Genomic DNA, 24,009 nt, shown 5'->3' with positions numbered 1-24,009 from the left:
TTGTCCCCTTCCCAGAATAATGACACCAGTTCACATCTGTCTGCTTTCCCTTTGCTTATTATTTAATAAAAAAAAGGGGGGTTTCCCACTCCATTTTTTATTTATTAATCATTTATTTAATAGGTTAAATAAGGCTAAACATCCTTTAGTGCCACATGAAAGTTTATATTATACGTAGCGGGCTTGTGACATTAAATATCTACAAGACATCGATCTGTCTTTCTAGATCTGTATATAAGATTGCTTTATTAGTTTGTAAACTAGCTTTAAATGACAGAGTTTCAGTATGCAACAGCAGATATCAAAAACACAGTACGGATTGCATACGCAAAAAAAATCCTGCACTCACATTACATAAGTTGAAACATGCGAATTTCACTCCACATCGGAGCAATTTGACGCTAATGTGAGCGAACCATCAATGTGATTTGTATCTTGCTTGTATTTCTTTAATAAAGATTAATTTATTTTATCTTGGCCGCTCTACTCCTGACTTTTTGTAGGTTTTTGATAAGTTCAATAGTAGCAACCTTCATACCCTTGAAATCTAACACATTTATGTTTTTCCATTATTTCTTTTAAAAGGAAGGTAAAGTGATTAAGAAAACAAGTGGATTTTCTGGTAAAGGATTTAAATTTGATGAAACCGAGCAAGCATTGGCAAATGAAAGGAGAAAGTTGCAAAAGGCAGCACTTGGCCTCCAAGATTCAGATGAGGAGGACACTGCGCTTGATGTAAGTTTGTGTGTGAATACATATATATATATATATATATATATATATATATATATATATATATATATATATATATATATATATATATATATATATATATATATATATATATATATATATAGCATTATGCTTTGAAAAATAGAAGTGTTAGTAGTATTATTTTTATGAATTAACAAAATGTAAAGGGAATGATCAAAAGAGAAGGCTAAACCAAAGCAATATTTGGTGTGACCACCCTTTGCCTTCAAAACAGCATCAATTCTTCTAGATAGACTTACACACAGTTTGAGGCAACTCGACAGGATAGGTTGTTCCAAATTCTTCTCTGGATGTAGGACTGCGCAAATCCTTCTATCTCTTCATATAATCCCAAAAAGACTCAATTTATCTTGAAATCAGGCCTCTGTTGGGGCTATATCCTTTCTTCCAGGATTCCTTGTTGTTCTTTACGCTGAAGATAGTTCATAATGATATTGGCTGTATGTTTGTGGTCAATGTACTGCTGTGGAATACATTTGAAGCCTAGCAGATGCCTCCCTTATGGTATTGCATTATGAATAAGTATCTATCTGTATTTCTCAACATTGAGGACTCTATTAATTGTGCTGAAATTCCCAACTCCATTTGCTGATATTCAGCTCCAAACTTGAAAGAAACCACCACCACCATGCTTCACCTTTGCCTATAGACACTCATTATTGCACTGCTCTCCAGCCCTGAAGCAAGCTAACTGCCTTCTGTTACAGCCACATATATTTCAAATGTTGACTCTGCACCCCAGTTCCTATGTTTGTGCATAGATGAGTCAATTTGCTTTTTTTTCCATGTCAAAGGTATGGTTTTTGGCTGCAGTTTTTCCATGAAGATCAATTTTGGCCTGACTTGCCCAAATAGTAGATGGGTGTAACTGGGTCCCCTTGGTTTCTGCAAGTTTTGAGCTGATGGCAATGCTGGATCTCTTCCGATTTTGAAGGGAAGTGCCTTTTATATGATGCACAAAGTTTTCTTGATTGACTATTGTCCTCAATGTTACCCAATTCTTGATGTTTCTTCAAAAGAGTTTGAACAGCAGAACCTGAAATCTTTGCTTGGGCGAGACCTTGCTGATGCAGTATAACTGTCTTGCTATGATGTATGACCTGTGACATTAAAGAAGAGCAAGGAGCCCTAGAAATGATGATAGGGCCAATACACAACCCTGATCTCGACATTGAGTCTGTTGACATGAAGGGATGGAAAGATTTCCTTAAGCCTTCATCCATGGAAGATCTGTGATTAGTTCTCCAAAGATATTTTGAAAAACCTTCCTGCTGAGTTCTTTCGAAAACTGTGTTCCCGTATACCTGGAAGAGTTGATGTGGTATGGTCGCATGAAATATTGATTTGATTTAAATTTCTCTTTTGTTCATTTACTTTGCATTTTGCTAATTGATAAAAAAATAAGCTAAATAAACTAATAACGTTTCTCTTTTTAAAAGCATTCTTACATTTTTCCCACACCTGCCTAAAACTTTTGTACAGTACTGTATGTGTATATGTATGCATACATACATACATACATACGGCGCATAAGCTTGTATACGTGCAATGTGAAAAAAAAAAAAACATTCACGCTGTGGCCATTTCACAGACAAAATCCAAGAAAAAAACAAAATGAGCATATACCCTGTAGTAAATAAATATTTACTTACTATATGGCATATGCTCATTTTATTTTTAACCGCTTCCAGACATATGATGTACCGGTGCGTGATATTTTGCGGTGCGTTCCCACAAATGGACGTACCCGTACGTCATGGCAATCATGAGGGCGCAGGAGCTGTGCCAGCGCGATTGTCGCCGGGAGCTCGGCTTAAGTGATGGCAGACACCCAGCTGTCACTGCCAGGAGAAGTGCCTGCACCGCCTCGGGGCTGTTTAACCCTCTAAATGCCGTGATCAATAGCGATCACAGCATTTAGAAGGCTGTGAGAGGGAGGGGGCTCCCTCTCCCGTCCGATTGGCACTCCCACAACGTCATTCCGGGGTCCAATGATTGCAATGACAGCAGGAGGTCACATGATGACCTTCTGATCTGTCAGCTACGGAGGCCTGCTTAGACCATGCCCAGAGCCTGTGTAAAACTGACAGGTATAATGCATTGCAGTGTTAGTGCATTGCAATGCATTATATCTGCCAACAGACTAATAAAAGTAAAATTGTAAAAATATTTTTAAAAAAATCACAAAATAAAGAAAAAAAAATTCTACCATTAAATATTTATTTTTGTAAAAAAAAAAAAAGTACACATTTGGTATCACAGCGTCCGTCCGGAACAACCTGATCTATAATATTGTCACAGTAGTTAACCCCTTCAGTGAGCACCATAAAAAAAAAAGCCAAAAAAAATATGCGTTTTCATAAAAACGCCGAACGAAAAGTGGAATAAAACACAATCAAACAATTTTTGTGTGTAAAAGCAGAAAACATTAAAAAAAAATTATATAAATGGCCGCGGGCACTGGAAACCGCTCTGCCACGCCGATCACAGCAAGACACCGGCCCCTAGCACCAGGCCCCCAGCCTAACAGCCAGACACCGGCCCCGCAGCATCTCACCTCTTCTGCTGCAGTCGCCGGGTTCCTGAGGGAGGGAACGGAGGGCCCTGCGATCCTGCTGCTGGAGCATCGGCTGCCCGCATCCATGGTCCGCACTATTTCTCCACTTCCGCTGGCTTCTTGAAGGACCCTGCCTCCTGTGACCCTTTTCCACCCCAAGGATTTGGGGTGCGTCTTATAGTCCGAAACATACGGCAATTTTTTGCATCTTGAAAATCTTTATTTTGTACCTTTTGATACTAACTATAATAATGTTATTATTTCCATTATAATAATGTTGTTTCCATTAAAGTTACCTCCACTTGTATATAAGAAAAAATGGTGAACTGTATTATATAGCAGAGCTACTAAGCAAAACTGGAATTTTGGAGCATATGATAATCACAGTATACTAGTTTTTCAATTTACAATATTCGTTTGCACATGGGTTGAACATTTAGTAACTTAAGGACATAAGTTTATAGAAAACTAGATAACTGTTCTAAAATTCTCACAATATCAACTTAAATTAAATAAAAACAGCAAATGACGAAGGCAGGTAAAGCAAGTCCTTACATTCAAAAGTCCTGCTGGAAGCTGTGTATTACTTTCTATTAAGTAATTTCTGTCCTCTAATCAGCCTTGTACAGTATATTCAGCGCAAATTTACTAAAAGAGTCTTTTTAGCAGGGCTGTGGAGCCTGTAAGCCAAACCTCCCACTCCTCAATTTCCCTGACTCCCAACTCCACAGCCCTGCCTCACTACTGAGCATGTACATAAAGTGCAGCACAGATTCATCTCACTGCCTCACTACTGAGCGTGTACATAAAGTGCAGCACAGATTCATCTCACTGCCTCACTACTGAGCATGTACATAAAGTGCTGCACAGATTCATCTCACTGCCTCACTACTGAGCGTGTACATAAAGTGCAGCACAGATTCATCTCACTGCCTCACTACTGAGCATGTACATAAAGTGCAGCACAGATTCATCTCACTGCCTCACTACTGAGCGTGTACATAAAGTGCAGCACAGATTCATCTCACTGCCTCACTACTGAGCGTGTACATAAAGTGCAGCACAGATTCATCTCACTGCCTCACTACTGAGCATGTACATAAAGTGCAGCACAGATTCATCTCACTGCCTCACTACTGAGCATGTACATAAAGTGCAGCACAGATTCATCTCACGACCTCACTACTGAGCGTGTACATAAAGTGCAGCACAGATTCATCTCACTGCCTCACTACTGAGCATGTACATAAAGTGCAGCACAGATTCATCTCACTGCCTCACTACTGAGCATGTACATAAAGTGCAGCACAGATTCATCTCACTGCCTCACTACTGAGCATGTACATAAAGTGCAGCACAGATTCATCTCACTACTGAGCATGTACATAAAGTGCAGCACAGATTAATCTCACTGCCTCACTACTGAGCGTGTACATAAAGTGCAGCACAGATTCATCTCACTGCCTCACTACTGAGCGTGTACATAAAGTGCAGCACAGATTCATCTCACTGCCTCACTACTGAGCGTGTACATAAAGTGCAGCACAGATTCATCTCACTGCCTCACTACTGAGCGTGTACATAAAGTGCAGCACAGATTCATCTCACTACTGAGCGTGTACATAAAGTGCAGCACAGATTCATCTCACTGCCTCACTACTGAGCGTGTACATAAAGTGCAGCACAGATTCATCTCACTGCCTCACTACTGAGCATGTACATAAAGTGCAGCACAGATTCATCTCACGACCTCACTACTGAGCGTGTACATAAAGTGCAGCACAGATTCATCTCACTGCCTCACTACTGAGCGTGTACATAAAGTGCAGCACAGATTCATCTCACTGCCTCACTACTGAGCGTGTACATAAAGTGCAGCACAGATTCATCTCACGGCCTCACTACTGAGCATGTCCATAAAGTGCAGCACAGATTCATCTCACTGCCTCACTACTGAGCATGTACATAAAGTGCAGCACAGATTCATCTCAATGCCTCACTACTGAGCATGTACATAAAGTGCAGCACAGATTCATCTCAACTAAAAGCCGTGATCCTTAGATCAGGAACAGAACAGACATTTATAGGACATTTCATAACTTTCCCAAATTCTTCTGAAAACATTTACAGCACATCCTGCACTGAACTACTAAACCCAATTTATTATATATTTTAGGAGTCTGAGTCGGTCCATTATATACCGACTCTGACTCCACAGCCCTACTTGTGTAAAACAGTAAATCTAAAATTATTCAGATTTATCCCAGTGGTTTTGAGTGTCTAAAGATTAACCAAATTTAAGCCTATACCACCTCTTAGTTGGCTGGCTTTGTATCAAAATTTTGGTGCAATTGTAACTAATGGTCATACCTTAAAGGGGTTAATAGTTTTTTTTTGGCTCAAGGTAAAAAAAATAAACAGGCAGGTGGTTGCTATTGATTGATTGATAGCTGGCCTCCTGCAGTAATGCAGCAGGCAAGCGGCTGTCAATCAGCATGACATCGGCAGTCACATCATGTCAGAAGAGAAGAGCGGAAGAGAAGCTGCCGCTGTGACATGAGCGGAGGCCGCAGGAGTGGTCAGTGACTGCTCTGTGACGTCAGAGATCATCACTGGGTAGAACAGCCAGGTAGTTAGCAACGACTTGCCTGTTAGTTCTTAGGCACACGGTAAAAAAAAAATATATATATATATATATATAGTACTGCATAACCACTTTAAGTCGTGCTACCTTGTGAGCAAGGCAAAAAGTGTTTAAAACACACACATGTGGTGCAGGGTGTGCACCAGAATCCCGAGGCATTTGGCTTAGTAAATCTCCACCATATCAAACTGCTCCTTTTGTTTTGGTATATCGGGGCACAGGAAAGGAGCACTACAGAACATATAGTACTGAATTGAAAAGAGCACTACTAGATTGTCAATCCATACAAGCCCATGATGATTGGCTAGGCGTTTTCACCATTCTGTCCTGCAGATTTAGACAATCGCTGGAATTGTATATTGAATCTTTCCAAGGTACATTGGCCTAAAAAAGACCTTTAGTATAAGGCCATGGTCACTTGAGAGGCTGCGGTATATAATTTTCTTTATATCTAGAGGTAGTATTGTATTATTCCAGGCTATACAAGTTCAGCTCATGGTTATTGTCTGTATTTATGATCTGGTTCAATTTTGTAATTTCAGATTGATGAACAAATTGAAAGCATGTTCAACTCTAAGAAGAGGGTGAAAGACATGACGGGACCTGGGGTACCTGGTAGTACAGTTGGCGGTATTGGAGCTGCAGGTGGTGCAGGTGGCGGGGCTTCTGTGGCTAATGCCGCCACACCCACAGCAGGAAATGCAGAGAAGTTGGAAATTGCTAAACGTTTAGCCAAAAAGCTTAGCGTAAATAAGAACCTCGGTGCAGAGGCGCAGGTGAGTAAAATAATTGACACTTTAATATAGAAGGCATGGCATTTTTGTTAAACAAATGGATGAAGAAAAAAATTATACATTATGCCATAGCCAAAACCAGTCAATACCAAAACTGCAATATCTGGAGAGATGTTTAAAGGGAATGTGTTGGTAAGATCAACCCCCCTAAAATTTCATAGATGGACATGCATGTCTTTAAAAGCTGAATCCATCAACACCTTCATATCTTTTATTTGTTGCTGCCAGTGTTGTGTGAAGGCACAACACCAGTAGATGCGTGTAACTGCTGCTGCAGCCCCGTGGCTGACAAGAAAAAACTGCCTACAGATGAGGAGGAGGATGATGGCGCGCTGCGATAAATGAGAAGCCTTTTGTGTTCCAAAAAAGTTATTTATTGTTCCAGTAAGTTTCAGCACCTTTCTCAAGGTGAAAAAATAAATGTTTGTTTGCTTACTTTGAGAAAGGCAGTGGTACAGCGCCAAACGCATTGGAACAATACAGAACCGTTGGTTCTGTTCAGCATGATATCGTTCTCCTCGACTACATCTTTGGATGAGCTCTTATAAAGTTGTAGGACTGTGAGTAATTTCAGCCTCCGATTACTGTATAGTGTCTGGTGTAACGATGACATGTCCCAGAATGTTAATAATCTGTGAAAACATTGATTGGCAAGTAGATTTCCTCTGTGCCTGAAACATGCGAATGCTGCTTTGAGTTATCATGCAGGCTGGAACTTGGGATCAGAAGACAGTAAGTGATGTAATGGCGGTCAGTGCTTTATGTAGAATACTATATGTATAAATGGTGGTCACATATGAACACGTACTGCAAGAATTTGTTCAAAATACTCCCAACTGGATTCTTCTTGTTCCTTATAGGATGTGATGCAGCAGGCCACGAATGCTATCCTCCGGGGAGGTACAATATTGGCTCCAACGGTATCTGCAAAAACCATTGCCGAACAATTGGCAGAAAAAATCAATGCTAAACTCAATTATGTCCCAGTTGAGAAACTGGAAGAGGAAAAACCAGAAGCGGGTCCTAATGAGTCCTTCAAGAGATATGAAGAGGAGCTGGAGATTAATGATTTCCCTCAGGTACACTAAATACAAGATGTTTACTATACCACCATAATCTCGCTGCATTTTTTATCTATTTTTTGTAGGACTTTTACATGCATTCCACTGCTTTGTATTTCTGATCATTAGTAATCTTTATTATTAAAGTAATACACTTTCAAGCAGGTTCCTGGAAAGGTCCATTTAAATCTATGACAAGAAGCTTTATAGGAACAGTAGAGCTCTTTTCAGCTATAAGGCCTTGATCACACAGTAGATTTTTAGCACTGATTCTGCACCAGTACACAACATCTAAATATCTGTTTACAAAACACTATTCACATTCTGCAAAACCAATCTGTGCAAATCTGAGTGCATATTCTGTATTTTGTAGCGGTGAAAACCTGTTGATTTTCCACAATTATATTTAAAAGGGTGAAATCTCTATTAAATTTACATAAGTTTTAAACGTTTTGCATTTTATTTACTCTGGGTACTTTTACAGCAAATTCACATTTAGACATTAGATCTGTTGTTTTCATGGGGCAAAAAAACATGCACAACTCCATTAGGAGAGCATGTGTAACCTACTTAAAATGCTCATCGTAAAAGGAGTAGTTCCCTGTAAGTTGCCTTCAATCACCCGTAGAAAAAAAACTATTAGGATCATTCAGGCAAAAGGTTACATCCATTGGCATAAATAAAAGGTGAAGCTGTTACCTTCACCCTCCCCTACAGCATCTCCATAAATGACCACCTCTTCTGGTTTCCACAGCCTGATTTTTTTTCTTTATAGTATGATCCCAAAGCACTGAATAAATCATAAATTACCATTTTACTCCTTTTTATTTTTTTCAGACTGCAAGATGGAAAGTAACTTCAAAAGAAGCACTCCAGAGGATTAGTGAATACTCCGAAGCAGCCATCACTATTAGGGGCACTTATTTCCCACCTGGCAAAGAACCCAAGGAAGGGGAAAGAAAGATTTATTTGGCCATTGAAAGTAAGTTCTTAAATCCAAGCCCTCTAAGTACACCGAAGTCTAATTTCTAAGATGGCCCAGTACACATGACTGAAAATTCCACTTAAAGCGGACCTCCAGAAAACCGTTCTAGTATTACTCTGCAGTAATTTTCTAAATCGCATTAGTCCCTCCAAGCTACCATCTTCAGTGCAGGATGGTACATACTACATCACAGGATTTTACAGCGCTCGCTTTTGCACTGAAAACTGTAGCAAGCAAAGAGTGATGAGCCGGACGCTGCTTAGTTTAGTGTGGTCCACTGCACAGAGTACTGCTGTATAATCATTTTCTTGTGAAAGCGTAGGTACACTTTAAGGGGTTTTGTCTGTCCTCGATAACTCATTTCAGTCCAGATGTGGTGGACTCTGATTGGACAATAAATGCAAGCATGGATGTGAGGCCTTGGAGTGCCTCGTTGAATGGAGCAATGTCCCAAATGCTCCTCTTTGCTTAGTTCATTGCCTGCTTTAGGAGTCAGCAACTATTGGCCTGCTGGCTATCGTGAAACTTCAACATTTAGCATTATGTGGCAATCACAGGCTGAATGAGGGACCATCAACCCATTAAAAAGGTGCACCCTAGAGCCATGTTTTCTGGATTGATGGAATGGGTGATAACTTCCATTTATAGTCCAGTCCCCTTAAGGAGAATCTGTTTTAAGTTTTTGCCACCAAATCTGAGAGCAGGATAATGTATAGACAGAGATCCTGTTTCCAGTGATGTGTCACTTATTGGGCTGCTTGCTGTTTTGATAAAATCACTGTTTTATCAGCAGAAGATTATGACTAGAGGACTAGTAAACCTGCTGCTATGCAGTCCTCTATATTAATGAGCACCATGTAAGCCCGCCCCCACCAATCAGAAGTGACGGCGAGGGTTATGCAGAGTGCAGCATTCAGAGAACTGCTAGAACTGCAGCAGATAAAACTGTGATTTTATCAAAACTGCTGCAAGCAGCACAGTAAGTGATAGATCACTGAAATTGGGGACCCTGCCCCTACATCATGCTTCTCTCAGATGGGGTAACAAAAACCTGTTGATAGAATCCCTTTAAGACTATTGTTGTAGCTGTACATTTTCTAAGGCTTTAACTTATCCAGAGAATGAGAGCCCCTCTCATAAGAAAAAAGGTCAAAATAGCCACACATCAGCAGAGCTCTCTCCAGTATAGTCTTTGAATTGTGTAAATAGCTGAGCATTTCACATCCTTCATAAACTATCATGGAGAAAGCAAAATTCATGCGCGCTCATCTCCTCTTCTCTGTAGTACAGAACAGAGAGGAATCCCAGATGCGGCTGCACACAGTGGCAACATGGGTTTACATGTGGCTATTGAGCCGCAGCTTTGCATCCCTGCATTAGAGGTAACTCTGTGGGCTATGAAGTATTAACCCTTTCACTGTACTAAACTGTAGGGATGCTGCCTTTAAATTCTAAAAATGCTCCTGAGTACCAAAGATTGTGACATCTTTAGCTCCACGGTACCCTGGGTACTCATGGTATATGTACCCCACCTATTTTTATGAGACACATTGAATGACAGCATCCTTGGGGGTGCTTTAATTATTTGGGGCTGTGGGCTACTTCTTGACCCATAAGGTTTGACTCACAGTTTGAGAAGCAATGCCGTAGACCACTACAGATATTATGGGGCACCGGTCAGCATCGTTCTGGCCTGACTGTACATAAAGTAGTTAGAGACCTGCTTATTTCAGTGGCCTGTCAATGGTATGAGTAGTAGTTTTTAATAACTTCCATTTGGATCTTTATAGTGTTCGGTGAGGCAGGAGTCCACTGTGAGGGCAGAGTCTGATGTAATGGTGATATTCACCACACTCTTCCTCTGCACTACTACTAGTAGGGGGGAGCCCACATGTCGTGACTAAAACAGAATTCTGTTACTAACCAAGGGCAGGATTATATAACTGACCTTTAACATCCCCTCTTCACATACTGTTTTCTCAAGGAGCCCAAATATTTCTTCTGACTTCTCTGACCGCTGTGTTTGCAGTGTGTCTAGTTTTAGAAATGATAAAGCTTACTTAGATGAGGGCTGCAGAATCTATACATCTGCGTGGCACTTACGGCTGCTTGCTGCGTGGCACTTACGGCTGCTTGCTGCGTGGCACTTACGGCTGCTTGCTGCGTGGCACTTACAGGTGCTTGCTGCGTGGCACTTACGGCTGCTTGCTGCGTGGCACTTACGGCTGCTTGCTGCGTGGCACTTACGGCTGCTTGCTGCGTGGCACTTACGGCTGCTTGCTGCGTGGCACTTACAGGTGCTTGCTGCGTGGCACTTACGGCTGCTTGCTGCGTGGCACTTACAGGTGCTTGCTGCGTGGCACTTACAGGTGCTTGCTGCGTGGCACTTACGGCTGCTTGCTGCGTGGCACTGTGGGGGTCGTGTCGACAAATCACTCGTCCTCCAGTCACTCCAAATTCAAACTATGAGCATGGGTCAACCATTCAAAGAATGAGTCAGACAACAAGCTGGTTCAAACTCAGAGCACGCTCAAAAGACTACTACAGACAACGTTCTCAGCAATGTTCTGAGTTTATTTTTTACATGCACAAACCTAAATACACTACATAATGGGGAGGGGATAGGGGTTGTCCGGAGCGGGGTAAGCCATGAAAGTCCAGTGTCTGGCCACTCCTGATTGGTCCACATCTCCTTATCTCAGTCTCTGGGCAGATATTGCAGCCGTCAGCTTATAATCTTGTTTCGTTTCTCTGAAATAAATCTTGGCAACACTGGAACGGTCTTAGTTTAAGTTTCGATTTGAGTAATATGTAGCAAGGAAAGCTTATTGTTATAAGACACAAAATGGTGGTTAGTACATAAGCAAAGCGTATAAAAGTAGAGAAAATATATATATATTCTTTTTTTACCCTGACATTCCCCCCTAAACACTAAGCTTTCCCTTGCTTCGGGGCCTTTGAGACTGTCCATGTGTGGGGAGAGGGGAGGTGGATTTCTTCACCCAATCATCTTAGAAGCTGCCCCCTTATGGGACGCCCCCAAACAATTGAGCCCTACCCTAAATGACACATGGAGTTCTCCCAACTGACCCTAAACTAAATCTTTCAGTTGGACTCTGTCATGGGGGGTCTGGTCAGGCTTGTTCAAAGGAGTGTATTTCTCCATATCTTCCTTACTGGTATCATCATGTAACAGAGATGTGGTTTCTTGATTCAGAAAGGTCCCGGAGGTTGGGACAGCATTGGTTATAGCTTTCCTGTATAAGGGGACTATGCAGCATAGGACCACCAGGCCCAATACTAGTAGACCTCCTATCACTAAACAAGCTTGCTGGAAGAATCCCTTGACCCCTCCCAACCATCCTGAGAAGAAGGAGGTATCTACCCCTGCATTTGTCTTTACTTCTTCTGCCAGACTTGTTATTCTTCGAAGTGCTACTACGGTTTTTCCATTCACTCCTGAGTTCTGAGGAATGTATGTGCAGCATTCCTCCCCTATCATTCCACATACTCCACCTTTCTCAGCAAGAATCATATCTATTGCCAATCTATTTTGAAAAGTCATTCTTGTATTGGGTCCTAGTTCCTCAACTATGCCCTGGAAGGCATCTCTGCTGTAATTTATAAATCTCTGCTCAGTGTAATAGACATAATTTATCCAGTCTACATTTCTATTTATCTGTATGGTTGGAATGAGAGAAAGAAAACCCGCTACCACTTGATTCTGGGCCTTGTACTCGTCTGGGACCCCCCTCGGGACCCCTATAGAATCTATATAGACCTTAGGGTCCTCAGCATAACCGGAATGTAATTGCTCTAAACTTCTTTTCCGTCGGGACTCCTTGGGGGTTGGGTCTGTGGGATCCCAGGGCAGAATTCTAAACTGCATGGCTAATTTTACTAGGGTACATTGTCCAGTCCAGGTGGTCGGAAGTCTGGACCTGAGTCGTCCGTCCCCACAGAGCCAATAAACATCATATATATACCTGGAGTGATTGCTTAACAGGTCAGTGTCTACAGTCTCGTTAGTCTGACAGAAGCCGTCTTCAAAGATTCCTAGAGAAGGACCGGTGGAATTATCAGGGGAATAACAAGTGTAGTTATCTTTGGTTATTATTATATCACCCGGGGTTCAAATTTTAGCCTTGGAGCTAACCAGGGGAATATATTCAGGACAGGAGCTACCTTTTAGTTTTTTCAGCAATTCCAATAAACAGAGGGTGCTATTATTGTCAGCAGGGAAAGCATGGGTGTACAGATGAGTATTAGCGGCTGCACAAGCTACACAGCCTTCAGATATATTTTGGGCTCGGACGTTATACCGTACTCATTCTAACCATAGATTCTTCCGAGGATTCACTTGAGTCTCCATGGAAAAAACATCCTCCCATTTGAGTCTTGGGATTGGGATTACTTCTGTCAGAATTCTTTGTAACGCCTCCCCCCCCATGGGCAGACGTGCAAGGGGGGGGGCCTGCGTGGGTTTTGTTTTTATATCTTTCATCTCTATTATTCCTTGTTTGGGATTTATGAAGCCATTGTAACTGCTTAAAACATATTTTCCTAAATCTCCCGACTGGGGTTTTTCTAAATTCAAATATAAAGGGAAACACTTCTTATCCCATGAGCATTTTGGCTTGTGCGGTGGTCGCTCCTTGTTTATAAACCCCGTGCTTAAAGTCATTCGAGTCAATAGAGACCTCCCCTCTCTATCCTTACTGTTTATAGCTTCCTTTGGTTTGTATCCCCAGTCCGTGTCTCCCGTGTTCCACCCCACATCTGACCAATAGTAGCAGTATTCATTTCCCGGACGGGTTACACAGAGAGAGAATGTTCCTCGGGCATAGGCATCATACGAGTTCCAGGTCATTTCAGCACAATTTACTGTATTACAAAAGTCAAATTGATAAGTCTGGGTCTTTGCTTCAGTATCCACCCAGAAAGTGGTGGCCGCCCAGCTCGGGACGGGCAGTAGGCACATGGAAAGGATATGGAAAAAAGTGACCATTTTCTATGGGCTCGTTCTATCTCGCTTGCAATGGGAAGCGTGGATCCAAGTGCCTTTTCCTTCGAGTTTCAGAGCCGTCGGGGTGGTGAGAAGCACAGTGTACGGTCCCTCGAACCGCGGCTGGAGACAGTCTTTCCGGACAAACTTTTTCACATACACCAGATCGCCTGGGATGAAATCATGTACTGCATCACCTGTAGATTCTGGGAGAGAAGCAGATACTGTAGAGCGGGTGTTAGTCAATTCTCTAGACAGAGCAATCACAAATTTTACTACTCTATCATTTGTTTCGGACAATTCTTGGGGCCTAATCTCTCCTATCTTGGGCGGGGCCCCAAACAGAATTTCGTAGGGAGTTAGCCCATGCTTAGCTTGTGGGGTGTGTCTGATATGATACAGTACTATGGGGAGTAGGTCGGGCCAGGGGAGGGGATGATCTTGGGTCATTTTCAAGAGCTGGGTCTTGAGTGTGGAGTTCATCCTTTCCACTTTGCCTGAACTGGCAGGATGGTATGGAGTGTGGAGGCCCAAATCTGTTCCCAACATGTTCCAGAGTTCTTTGTAGATATTTGCTGTGAAAGCTGGTCCTTGATCCGATTCTATGACTTGGGGAACTCCAAATCTGCAGGCAATTTCGGTGATCAGTTTCTTGGCTGTGACTTTAGCAGTCATGTTGACAACCGGGTAGGCCTCGGGCCAGGCTGAGAACATATCCACGGCTACCAAAACGTACTCGTATTTTCCTGCTTTAGGCATTTGGATATGGTCAACTTGTATTCTCTGCCAAGGGTAGTCTGGTTTAGCCAGGTGTTGAAGAGGGACCCGTGCCGTACACGTTGGGTTGCAGGTAGCGCAGACAGAGCAGGATTTTGAGTACGCAGTCACAGTGGAAGAGATTCCGGGTGCAAAGTACAGTTTCTTGATACATGCCAAGGCTTGATTCTTTCCTCTGTGTGTAGGCCCGTGAGCCCATGCTGCCACAGCTGAGTACATGCGTCTAGGCAAGCAAGGCTTCCCACCCACTTGGTAAAGAGTCGAGTTGACCTTTGAATTTTTGCGACCTGCCAGCACGGCTCCTGCCGCTTTCCATTGCTTGACTTCTTCAGTAGGGGTCTTCCTTTGTTCCTCACACAATTTTTCTTCAGGCATCCTGACCCCCCTGGATTCCACTCGTGTCTCCGCTGGACTTGTATGATCTTCCGCCGGCTGTTCTTTGGCTCTTGCTCTAGTGAGCGCCACAGCTACGGTTTGCAGGGTTTCCCCCATCCCTTCTTCCTTTTCCTGCCACTTTGATGACACATTCTCCACTGCTGCAGTCTTGGCTGCTTGGTCAGCCAGGTGGTTGCCCCTGGCTTCTCTGGATTCTAGTCTTCCATGAGCCTTGACCTTGATAACAGCAACCTGAATGGGTAGTTCCAGGGCCTCCATTAGGGCCTTAATCCATGAGGCATGTTTCACTGGTGTACCTGCAGCTGTGATGAATCCTCTAGACTTCCACAAGAGTCCAAAATCATTGCAAATTCCATGTCCATACCTGGAATCGGTATATATATTCGCCGTTGTTCCTGCTGCTAGGTGGCAGGCCTCTGTGAGAGCCACAAGTTCAGCTTCTTGTGCAGACATGTATGGTGGTAGAGCTTCAGCCTTGAGGACTATTAGGTCTGTTGTGACAGCATATCCCGTGTGGAACTTCCCTTGAGGGTCTGCGAAACGGGATCCATCAGTCCATAGGTGCAAGGCAGGGTCTGCGAGCGGATGTGCCACCATATTCTCTGGAGCAGAAGTCTCTTCCTGCAAAATTTTTATACAATCATGAGGTTCCACCAATGGACCTTCACCCTCTTCACCTTCCCCCCTAGAAGGTGGAAGCAAAGTGGCAGGGTTGATAGTCAGACATCTGGTAAATGTTATATTGGAGGGCAACAATAGGGAACACTGCAGCCGCAGGTGTCTTTGGTTGGTGAGATGTTTCGGAGATGTTTGTTGCAGAACACCCGAGAGATCATGGCCAGCCTGTATAACTAGATCATGTCCAAGGACGATATCAGCTGACTTGTCAAGGAGAATGTGAGCAGCGTGGACCGCCTTAAGGCACGTGGGGGCAGTTCGGGCGACAGGGTCCAGGCGGGCTGAGTAGTAGCCCAAAGGCCGATACTTATGATCATAACGTTGTGCTAGAACTCCAGAGGCATGACCTTCCGATTCCGAGACAAAAAGGTGAAATGGCTGAGTATAGTCTGGTAAGCCCAAGGCCGGGGCAGAGACAACAGCCTGTTTAAGGCGGTCAAAACATAGTCTGTGTTGATGAGAAACACGTGGATCTTCGGCATGAAGCCAAACTGAGCCTTCATTCTTGAGACAGTCATACAGAGGTTGCATGAGCTTTGAGGCATCAGGGATCCATTGCCTGCAGTAAGTGATGAGGCCAAGGAAAGTCTGCATAGCGGAATAGGTGGTTGGGAAAGTGATATCCATGACGGCTTGCTTTCTTTCTTCAGTCAGATGTCTAGCACCTTGTGAAATACAATGTCCGAGGAAAATGACCTTGGGCAGACACCATTGGACTTTGCCTTTCGAGACTTTACAGTTAGCTGAGTGAAGAAACCAGAGAAGGGATGCTGACATCTCTGGCAAATTTTCTTCAGTGCCACAGAGTAAAAGATCATCCACATACTGTAGAAGGGTGACCTGAGGGTTCTCTTGAACCCATGGCTCCAGAATAGACTTCATAGAATGAGTGAATTGGTTAGGAGAATTCTGGGCTCCTTGTGGAGTCCTGGTCCATGTAAACTGTGCTCCTTGAAAGGTGAAGGCAAAAAGAAACCACGAATCTTCATGTAAGGGTATACTGAAGAAGGCGTTGGCCAGATCTAACACCGTAAACAAGGTGGCCGTTGGAGGCACCTGAGACAAAAGGGTGTTTGGGTTGGGTACCACTGGAGTTTCTAAAATGGTAGCTGCATTGACGGCTCTGAGATCCTGAACCAACCGGTATCTTGGAGGCTCTCCCGGAGCGGTTTTCTTTTTTACAGGAAAGAGGGGTGTATTGCATGGAGATACACACCTGACAAGGACTCCTGATTCCAGGAGGGAAGCGACTTGGGTACTCAAGTTTTGTTCTTGTGCAGCCTTGAGGGGGTATTGTGGCAACCGTGGGTACCTATGTCCAGGCTTGAGGTGTACTCGGACCGGGGGAACCTGCAGGAGGCCGACGTCCTCTGGCCCACTGGACCACAGAGAGTGAGGGAACTGTGAGGTATCAAGAAGAGTGTGAGGTTGTATGGTCATCATCATGAGAGGGAAGGCTTTAAGAACACAGCGGTCTTCAGTCCCTTGTTCGGAATGAGGGTCCCGCAAAAGAAGCTCCATACCATGGTTTCCGAAGGTAATTGTTGCCTTCATCCGCTCTAAGAGATCGGCTCCCAACAGATTGACAGGGCAAGTTTCAGAGACCAAGAATCTTGAGTACTCCGGTGAACGGTCCTGCAGACACAGGGACTGTGAGTGGAGAGGAAATATGTTGGCCTTCCACCCCAACACAGGTGAGGGTATCCGGTGATAGGGATACAGAAGGAGGGAGCTGTGCAGAGGAAATGACAGATGTGGCCGCCCCAGTGTCCACCAGGAACTCCAGTGGTTGATGGTCCACCTGTAAAGTGACAGTCCCACAGGCGGCCGTGAGATGCGTAGCTGGGAAAGTGGACACTGGTTGACCGAGCCGTCATTGGCGTGGATGAGATGGTTCACGGGAAGGTCCATGGTTGTGTGGACCGTCATGAAATGAGCGGTCATGGTACTGTCTGCGGGTTGGACAGTCTCTGAGAATGTGATTAGGGTTACCACATTCCCAACACAGTATGCGTCCTTCAGAATTACGAGATTGTCTCTTGTCTCTAGGTGGCCCCCTGTCACTTCCTCTGTCTTGTCTTCTATATGTGGGAGGCGTATCATCACCTGTGCCTTTAACCATTACCCACTTGATTCCATGTTGGTTGCCAGGGGGTGGGTAACTTTCATGAGCTTGATATACCTTGGCAGGAGCGGCTTTCTTCCTTGGCTTAGTATCCTTTTCCATTTTTAGCATTGCTTTTTGGAAAGCTTTAACGATGTCCACCGCGTCGTTAAAGGAAGAAGAACGAATCTCGGGCCGTACTCTCAGGACTTCATCTCTGAGAGCGTCTTGTAGGCCATCTACTAGGGCCTGAACCAACAGGACGGCCTGCGTCTTGACGTGAGGACTGTATCCGAGATCCTCAAAATGCATGCTGAGTCTTGCAGCATATCTCTCCACTGATTCATCAGGGTCTTGTTGAACATCTTGTACAGATCCAGCTTGATCTGACAAGCGATCCTGAGCCCAGGCTTTTAACTGTTTCATGTATTCTAGGCCGGATTCATACGTATTAAGGGATCCTGCTTTTGTGGAATCCATGGCCTTTTCGATAGTAGGCAAGAAATATTCCTTGGCCTTCACAGATGTGATACCTGCTAAATCAGCCCAGGTTGCACCATAAATGGCTCTGGTTGTGTCCAAGCGTCTAGCATACTGCATGGGAGATTTATCGGGATCAGGAAGCTTTGAGACCAGAGTGTCTACTTGTACTGGGGTAAAGGGTTGATATTTGATCATCCCTAAAGGTCCAGGAACTTGTTGAGGACCGGGCAGCGTCGCTTGTTCCTTGGTGGTGTTTGGGGTGGCCGCTAGGGAGGATTCTTCAGGCAACAGAACCGCATTGGGAATGGGTGTCGGGGAGGAGGTTGCCACTAGTAGCTCAAGGGCCAAAGGCATAGCAACATGAACTGCTGGACTACGGACACAGACAATGCGTATTGAGTCCAATCCGTGAGAGAGGGTTTCTATGCCTTCCTTAAGGGCCAGTACGTGTTCCTTCATGCACGGCCCGAGTGGGTAGCCGAAAATTCCAGAAGATATGAGTGGTATCGCTAAAGTGCGTCTGGGCATATCCTGATGACTCAATTTTCCTGCATGAAGGAGTACTGAACGGATGGTAGATGCGAGAGTGGAACGTGACTCTTCAGGGTTCCGGGAGTCATAAATAGGACCCACTGCATGTATGATGACATCAGCGGGCAGTTTACCCGCACGGGTGACTAAGGTCTGGCCTTGTGAAAGCTCTCCGTTTTCGGCTAAGTGAGCCTGGCATTCTGCAGCCAGAGTAGAACCAGCAGCAAGGGAAATTTTGTGAGCCAATCCTCCAATATGGCTCATACAAGTGTTTGCAGGGTTGACTATGGCCCCCACCCGATGTGTAAGGATGTCACCATAGCCTATTGACAGAGTGACAGGGCGTCCTGATGGGTCTACTAGATTCCGGGAGCGGCAGGGGTCCCAGACTTCTGAGGGGCTGGGGGGTGGTGTTCTTTCAGCAGTTGCTTGGAGCAAGGGCCGGAGTACGGGTAATGGATGTGGGGTGGAAGAAGCCATAGGAGACGTATGGGGTAAAGGAGGGGGGGCTGGAGTATCTTGAGCCCATCCCTCCTCTGGCCCCGTATCATCTTGAGTAACAGTATGTTGGCGGAGGGAGAGCAGTCTGGCCTGAAATTCTGGGGAGTTGAGGAGGATATCCCCAGGGTTGTGGGTGACTCCCATAGGAAACAGGGGAAGCGTCTCAGCATCGTGGACTGGAGCAGAGGGTGTCACATTAGTTTCAGATGGGTGCTCTGGGACTGCGGGCTTTTCCACCTGTGCTGGTGGCTGGTAATATGCACCGGACGGATCTAGTAGTGGATATAGGCCGGATTGGGGCTTTCCGGGCCTCCCACAACAAGTAAGAGGTGTAGCAAGATGGCCGTGGGAGGGAGGAGTTAGAGTGGGAGTGGGAATGTTCTTGGAGGCAGGAAAAGGTGTAGTAAGATGGCCGTTGGAGGGAGGAGTTAGAGTGGGAGTGGGAATGTTCTTGGAGGCAGACTGGGCATCGTGCCATGGGCGGCCCGCCCCACAGACACAGCAGAACTCCGCCCAGGGTGGGTTTTGCTCTCCACACCCCCGACACGTCCACCCCTCCGGTGATTTGTTGTCGGCACCATTATAGGGCGGTGGCTGAGGGCTCGGTGTAGTGACAGGCATCAAAGGTGCAACGGCCATTTTGGGGGCACATAACAAATCACAGTGTGCAGCTTTCATGTATCCGAACAAAGGCCCGGCATTCTCTGTCCCCCCCACACCATCCACTTCTTTCCAGCCTTCAGACTTCAAATCACTCGCTACTCTAAGATGTGCTTGAGCCTGGTGCAGAAGTCCTAAATCACTCAACTTTCCCTTTCTCTGTGTGACGCATTCTTTCCAAACTGAAGGCTGGAGCCTGCCTGTACTAGATAAGCCTATCAATTTATACAAATTCTTAACATTCCTAACAGCCTTCTTGCCTTCCCGCGACTCTACTAATTGGATAACCCCCACAGCACCGTCCGGCAACTTGTGAAGTCTCTCAGATTTGAATATACGCAACATTTTCTTATAGAATGCAATGATCTGTCGCGACTCAGATCACTGGTGCAGTCCACAGGTCGCCACTCCTCAGTGTAGAGCACACCTCAATACACTGATGAGATAGAGAGACACCTCAATCTAACTCCTTTCCTAGCCTTGAATGGTGACTTTACAGTGCGACTCACCACGGCACCCTGACTACAGGTCACCACCCGTCAGTGTAGAGACACCTCAATACACTGATGAGATAGATTGAGGTGTCTCTCTATCTCCTTTCCTACCACGGCACCACCCGACAGTGTAGAGACACCTCAATACACTGTTTCCTAACCTTGACTTTACAGCAGTCTCTGTGTTAGACGAAGAGCACTCCTCAATTCGTCACAGATTCTTTCTCCCTTACACTACAATTCAGGAATGCTTTGAAACCTCGACTATCAATCACGGGAGGCAGCTATCTAAAGAGAGTTCAGTGACCAGAGGAGGAGATGGTGTTCACACGAGCACGCGCAGGCATGCGACGTCACTCGTTTTAACACTTGCTGGTTCAGGACGTGGTGCGGGACGCCTGAGGTCTCACCACTCGACCGGTCACCCACCCAGATCCAACCTGACAGCCCCACAGAAACCGCTGCGACTGACACACAGGCAAGTGAAACATATATATTATATATATCTCAACTTACCGTATTCGATGGAGGTTGATCAGGCCTCAAATTCAGCCACCGCGGTCACCACCAGGGAAGTCAGCAATATGGGTCCGGGAGGGCGGCGTACCGCTAGCCACGCCCCACGTTGGGCGCCATTTGTGGAGGTCGTGTCGACAAATCACTCGTCCTCCAGTCACTCCAAATTCAAACTATGAGCATGGGTCAACCATTCAAAGAATGAGTCAGACAACAAGCTGGTTCAAACTCAGAGCACGCTCAAAAGACTACTACAGACAACGTTCTCAGCAATGTTCTGAGTTTATTTTTTACATGCACAAACCTAAATACACTACATAATTGGGAGGGGATAGGGGTTGTCCGGAGCGGGGTAAGCCATGAAAGTCCAGTGTCTGGCCACTCCTGATTGGTCCACATCTCCTTATCTCAGTCTCTGGGCAGATATTGCAGCCGTCAGCTTATAATCTTGTTTCGTTTCTCTGAAATAAATCTTGGCAACACTGGAACTGTCTTAGTTTAAGTTTCGATTTGAGTAATATGTAGCAAGGAAAGCTTATTGTTATAAGACACAAAATGGTGGTTAGTACATAAGCGAAGCGTATAAAAGTAGAGAAAATATATATATATTCTTTTTTTACCTTGACAGCACTTACAGGTGCTTGCTGCGTGGCACTTACGGCTGCTTGCTGCGTGGCACTTACAGGTGCTTGCTGCGTGGCACTTACGGCTGCTTGCTGCGTGGCACTTACAGGTGCTTGCTGCGTGGCACTTACGGCTGCTTGCTGCGTGGCACTTACGGCTGCTTGCTGCGTGGCACTTACAGGTGCTTGCTGCGTGGCACTTGCGGCTGCTTGCTGCGTGGCACTTGCGGCTGCTTGCTGCGTGGCACTTGCGGCTGCTTGCTGCGTGGCACTTGCGGCTGCTTGCTGCGTGGCCAATTACCTGATCACTTTAGAACAGAAGTTGAGGTTTCAATAGCCTGGCCTAGAGGGGACGCTGCCCAAGCCCCTATACTGCCCAATTCTTCAGCTATGGAGAGCAGATAACAATGGCCAAAGAAGAGCGGCTTTATTACATACTGCAATTGTCTAGTAATTCTGAAATTGTATAGTGTCATTGTACCTAGTCTATTACATGCAGTGTCTGCACTTGGTGTTGGATTGTACTTGTGGAGTTGAAGAGTTGCAGAAGATAATTCTCACAAATTGTTTGTATCTGAACTCTAGGTGCTAGTGAATTGGCTGTACAGAAAGCGAAGGCAGAAATCACCCGGCTTATCAAAGAAGAACTTATCAGACTGGTAAGTACAAGGAGCGTGGGTTAGAATAATGTGTGCTGTATACGTCAGCTTGTATTTTTCCCGACTAAGTGATCTCCTACAAATACGGCAGATTACGGATTATTGCTGCATTTTTTTCTAATGGCTCATTACAAATGAAAAGTGATGTCAGTCTGCTCTTACCAGGTTTTAAAGGTGTTGTCCAGCTAGAGAAATTGTCGTTTTAATGGCAGCATGGTGGCTCAGTGGTTAGCACTGAAGCCTTGCAATGATGGGGTCGAGTTCAAATCCCACCAATGACAACACCTGCAAGTGGGGTGCTAACGGATTTCTATGGCCACTTGGTCTTTCATCATTGAACTCCTCATACACCAAAATGTACTCTTATCTGTAAAAATGCCTTTTTATTGCTAAAAATTTATACGAAGAAAGGGACTCTTGGTATTGTCATGTTTTACCACTTTAGACTATAAACCAATCACATTGTCCTGTGCAGTGAGATCTGCTTAAAAACAATAAAAATAAAATAGTTGGTGATTTATATTCATCATATCTTCCAACGTAAAGGGGTGAGTACCTCAAAATGATATAAACAAAAATATTGCCAGTCCAACAAAAACATATACCTATATGTATGACTACCACCCTCCATCCCCCGTTATCCCATCTCCCTTCCAGAAAAAGAATGAATCATTTACTGACCTGGAGTAAATGTGTCCCAACATGATGGCATTAATTCTCCCACGTCAACGGAAATATGGAAAAGTAAAAAAAGAACTGGCTTTTTTAAAATGTATTGATGCGAATAGTCACAATGTCCTGAAAGAATAAAGGAGGTTAATGGTTATATTTGTGGTTTCACCTTTTCTGATTCTACTAATTAAATGATCTTTGTTCTTGCAGCAAAACTCCTACCAACCAACCAACAAAGGAAGATACAAAGTGCTGTAAAGCGGGACTGCCGGATAACTTGTCATCTGTTGTGGACATGGTCACTGTTTTCTTCTTGTGTTGTAAATTGAGATATTTTTAATTTCTTTTTTATTTACCTCCACTTTAATTAGATTATGGGGTAAAAAAAATAAAGTTAAGTGGGAGCTGCATTTTTTTTAACATTGTATTGCAAAAAGACTAGTTGTATAGATTTGAACATCTTAAATTAAATTTGTTTTAATGTTCGCTCTGAAAGAGGTAAAATAAAATTGTTTTTCAATTACCTTCCTTTTGTATGCACAGAATGTGTAGGTATGACCAGCAGGGCTGTGGAGTCTGAGTCGGTGTCCATTTTGGTGGAGTCGGAGTCAGTATAAAATGGACCGACTCCGACTCCTAAAATATATAATAAATTGGGTACATTATTTCAATGCAGTTTGTGGGGAATACTTTTTTCATAAGAATTTTAGAAAGTTATGAAATCTAATATATATAATTGTCTTATCCCGTCCTTCTGTCCAGGAAATCCCGCATCGCTGATTGGTCTGGCCGCGGCCAATCAGCGATGCAGGATTTCAGAAAAAAGATGGCGGCCGTTAGCGGCTCATCTGCCGCACGGAGGTCAGCGGCGATGCAGCCGGGAGATGAGCGGCGCTAGCAGCAGAAGGACCCCGACCGGCGGTGCCACTGACCTCCATGCGGCTACTGTCGGGAGATCAGCGGCTAGGACCGCTGATCTCCCGACGGTAAGTGTGAAGTGAGGACCGGGGAGCGGCGCCGCCGGTCGGGATGCTTCTGCTGCTAGCAGCCTCCCATCTCCCAGCTGCTCGCAGTGGAAGTACCCGCTCAAGCAGC

At 44.6% G+C, this 24,009-nt stretch overlaps 1 protein-coding gene across 1 annotated transcript in view; it reads left to right on the top strand.

Annotated features, from left to right (window-relative positions):
* Positions 1 to 23,585, top strand: part of DDX46 (DEAD-box helicase 46) — a 102,839-nt gene extending 79,254 nt beyond the window's left edge. Inside the window, exons 18-23 of the mRNA XM_073649554.1 lie at positions 586 to 735; positions 6,518 to 6,751; positions 7,630 to 7,848; positions 8,668 to 8,812; positions 22,169 to 22,242; positions 23,125 to 23,585. Coding sequence (XP_073505655.1) covers positions 586 to 735; positions 6,518 to 6,751; positions 7,630 to 7,848; positions 8,668 to 8,812; positions 22,169 to 22,242; positions 23,125 to 23,172 — 870 coding nt within the window. The 3' untranslated portion in view covers positions 23,173 to 23,585. The remainder of the gene's footprint in view (positions 1 to 585; positions 736 to 6,517; positions 6,752 to 7,629; positions 7,849 to 8,667; positions 8,813 to 22,168; positions 22,243 to 23,124) is intronic.
* The last annotated feature ends 424 nt before the right edge of the window (positions 23,586 to 24,009 follow it).

This window comes from Phyllobates terribilis, unplaced genomic scaffold (assembly GCF_046119375.1).
Source record: "Phyllobates terribilis strain yellow unplaced genomic scaffold, ASM4611937v1 Scaffold_10__3_contigs__length_209671492, whole genome shotgun sequence".
In the NCBI taxonomy this organism is placed as follows: Eukaryota; Metazoa; Chordata; class Amphibia; order Anura; family Dendrobatidae; genus Phyllobates; species Phyllobates terribilis.
The sequence above is the reverse complement of the archived record's forward strand: the minus strand, read 5'-3'. Positions and strand labels throughout refer to the sequence as shown.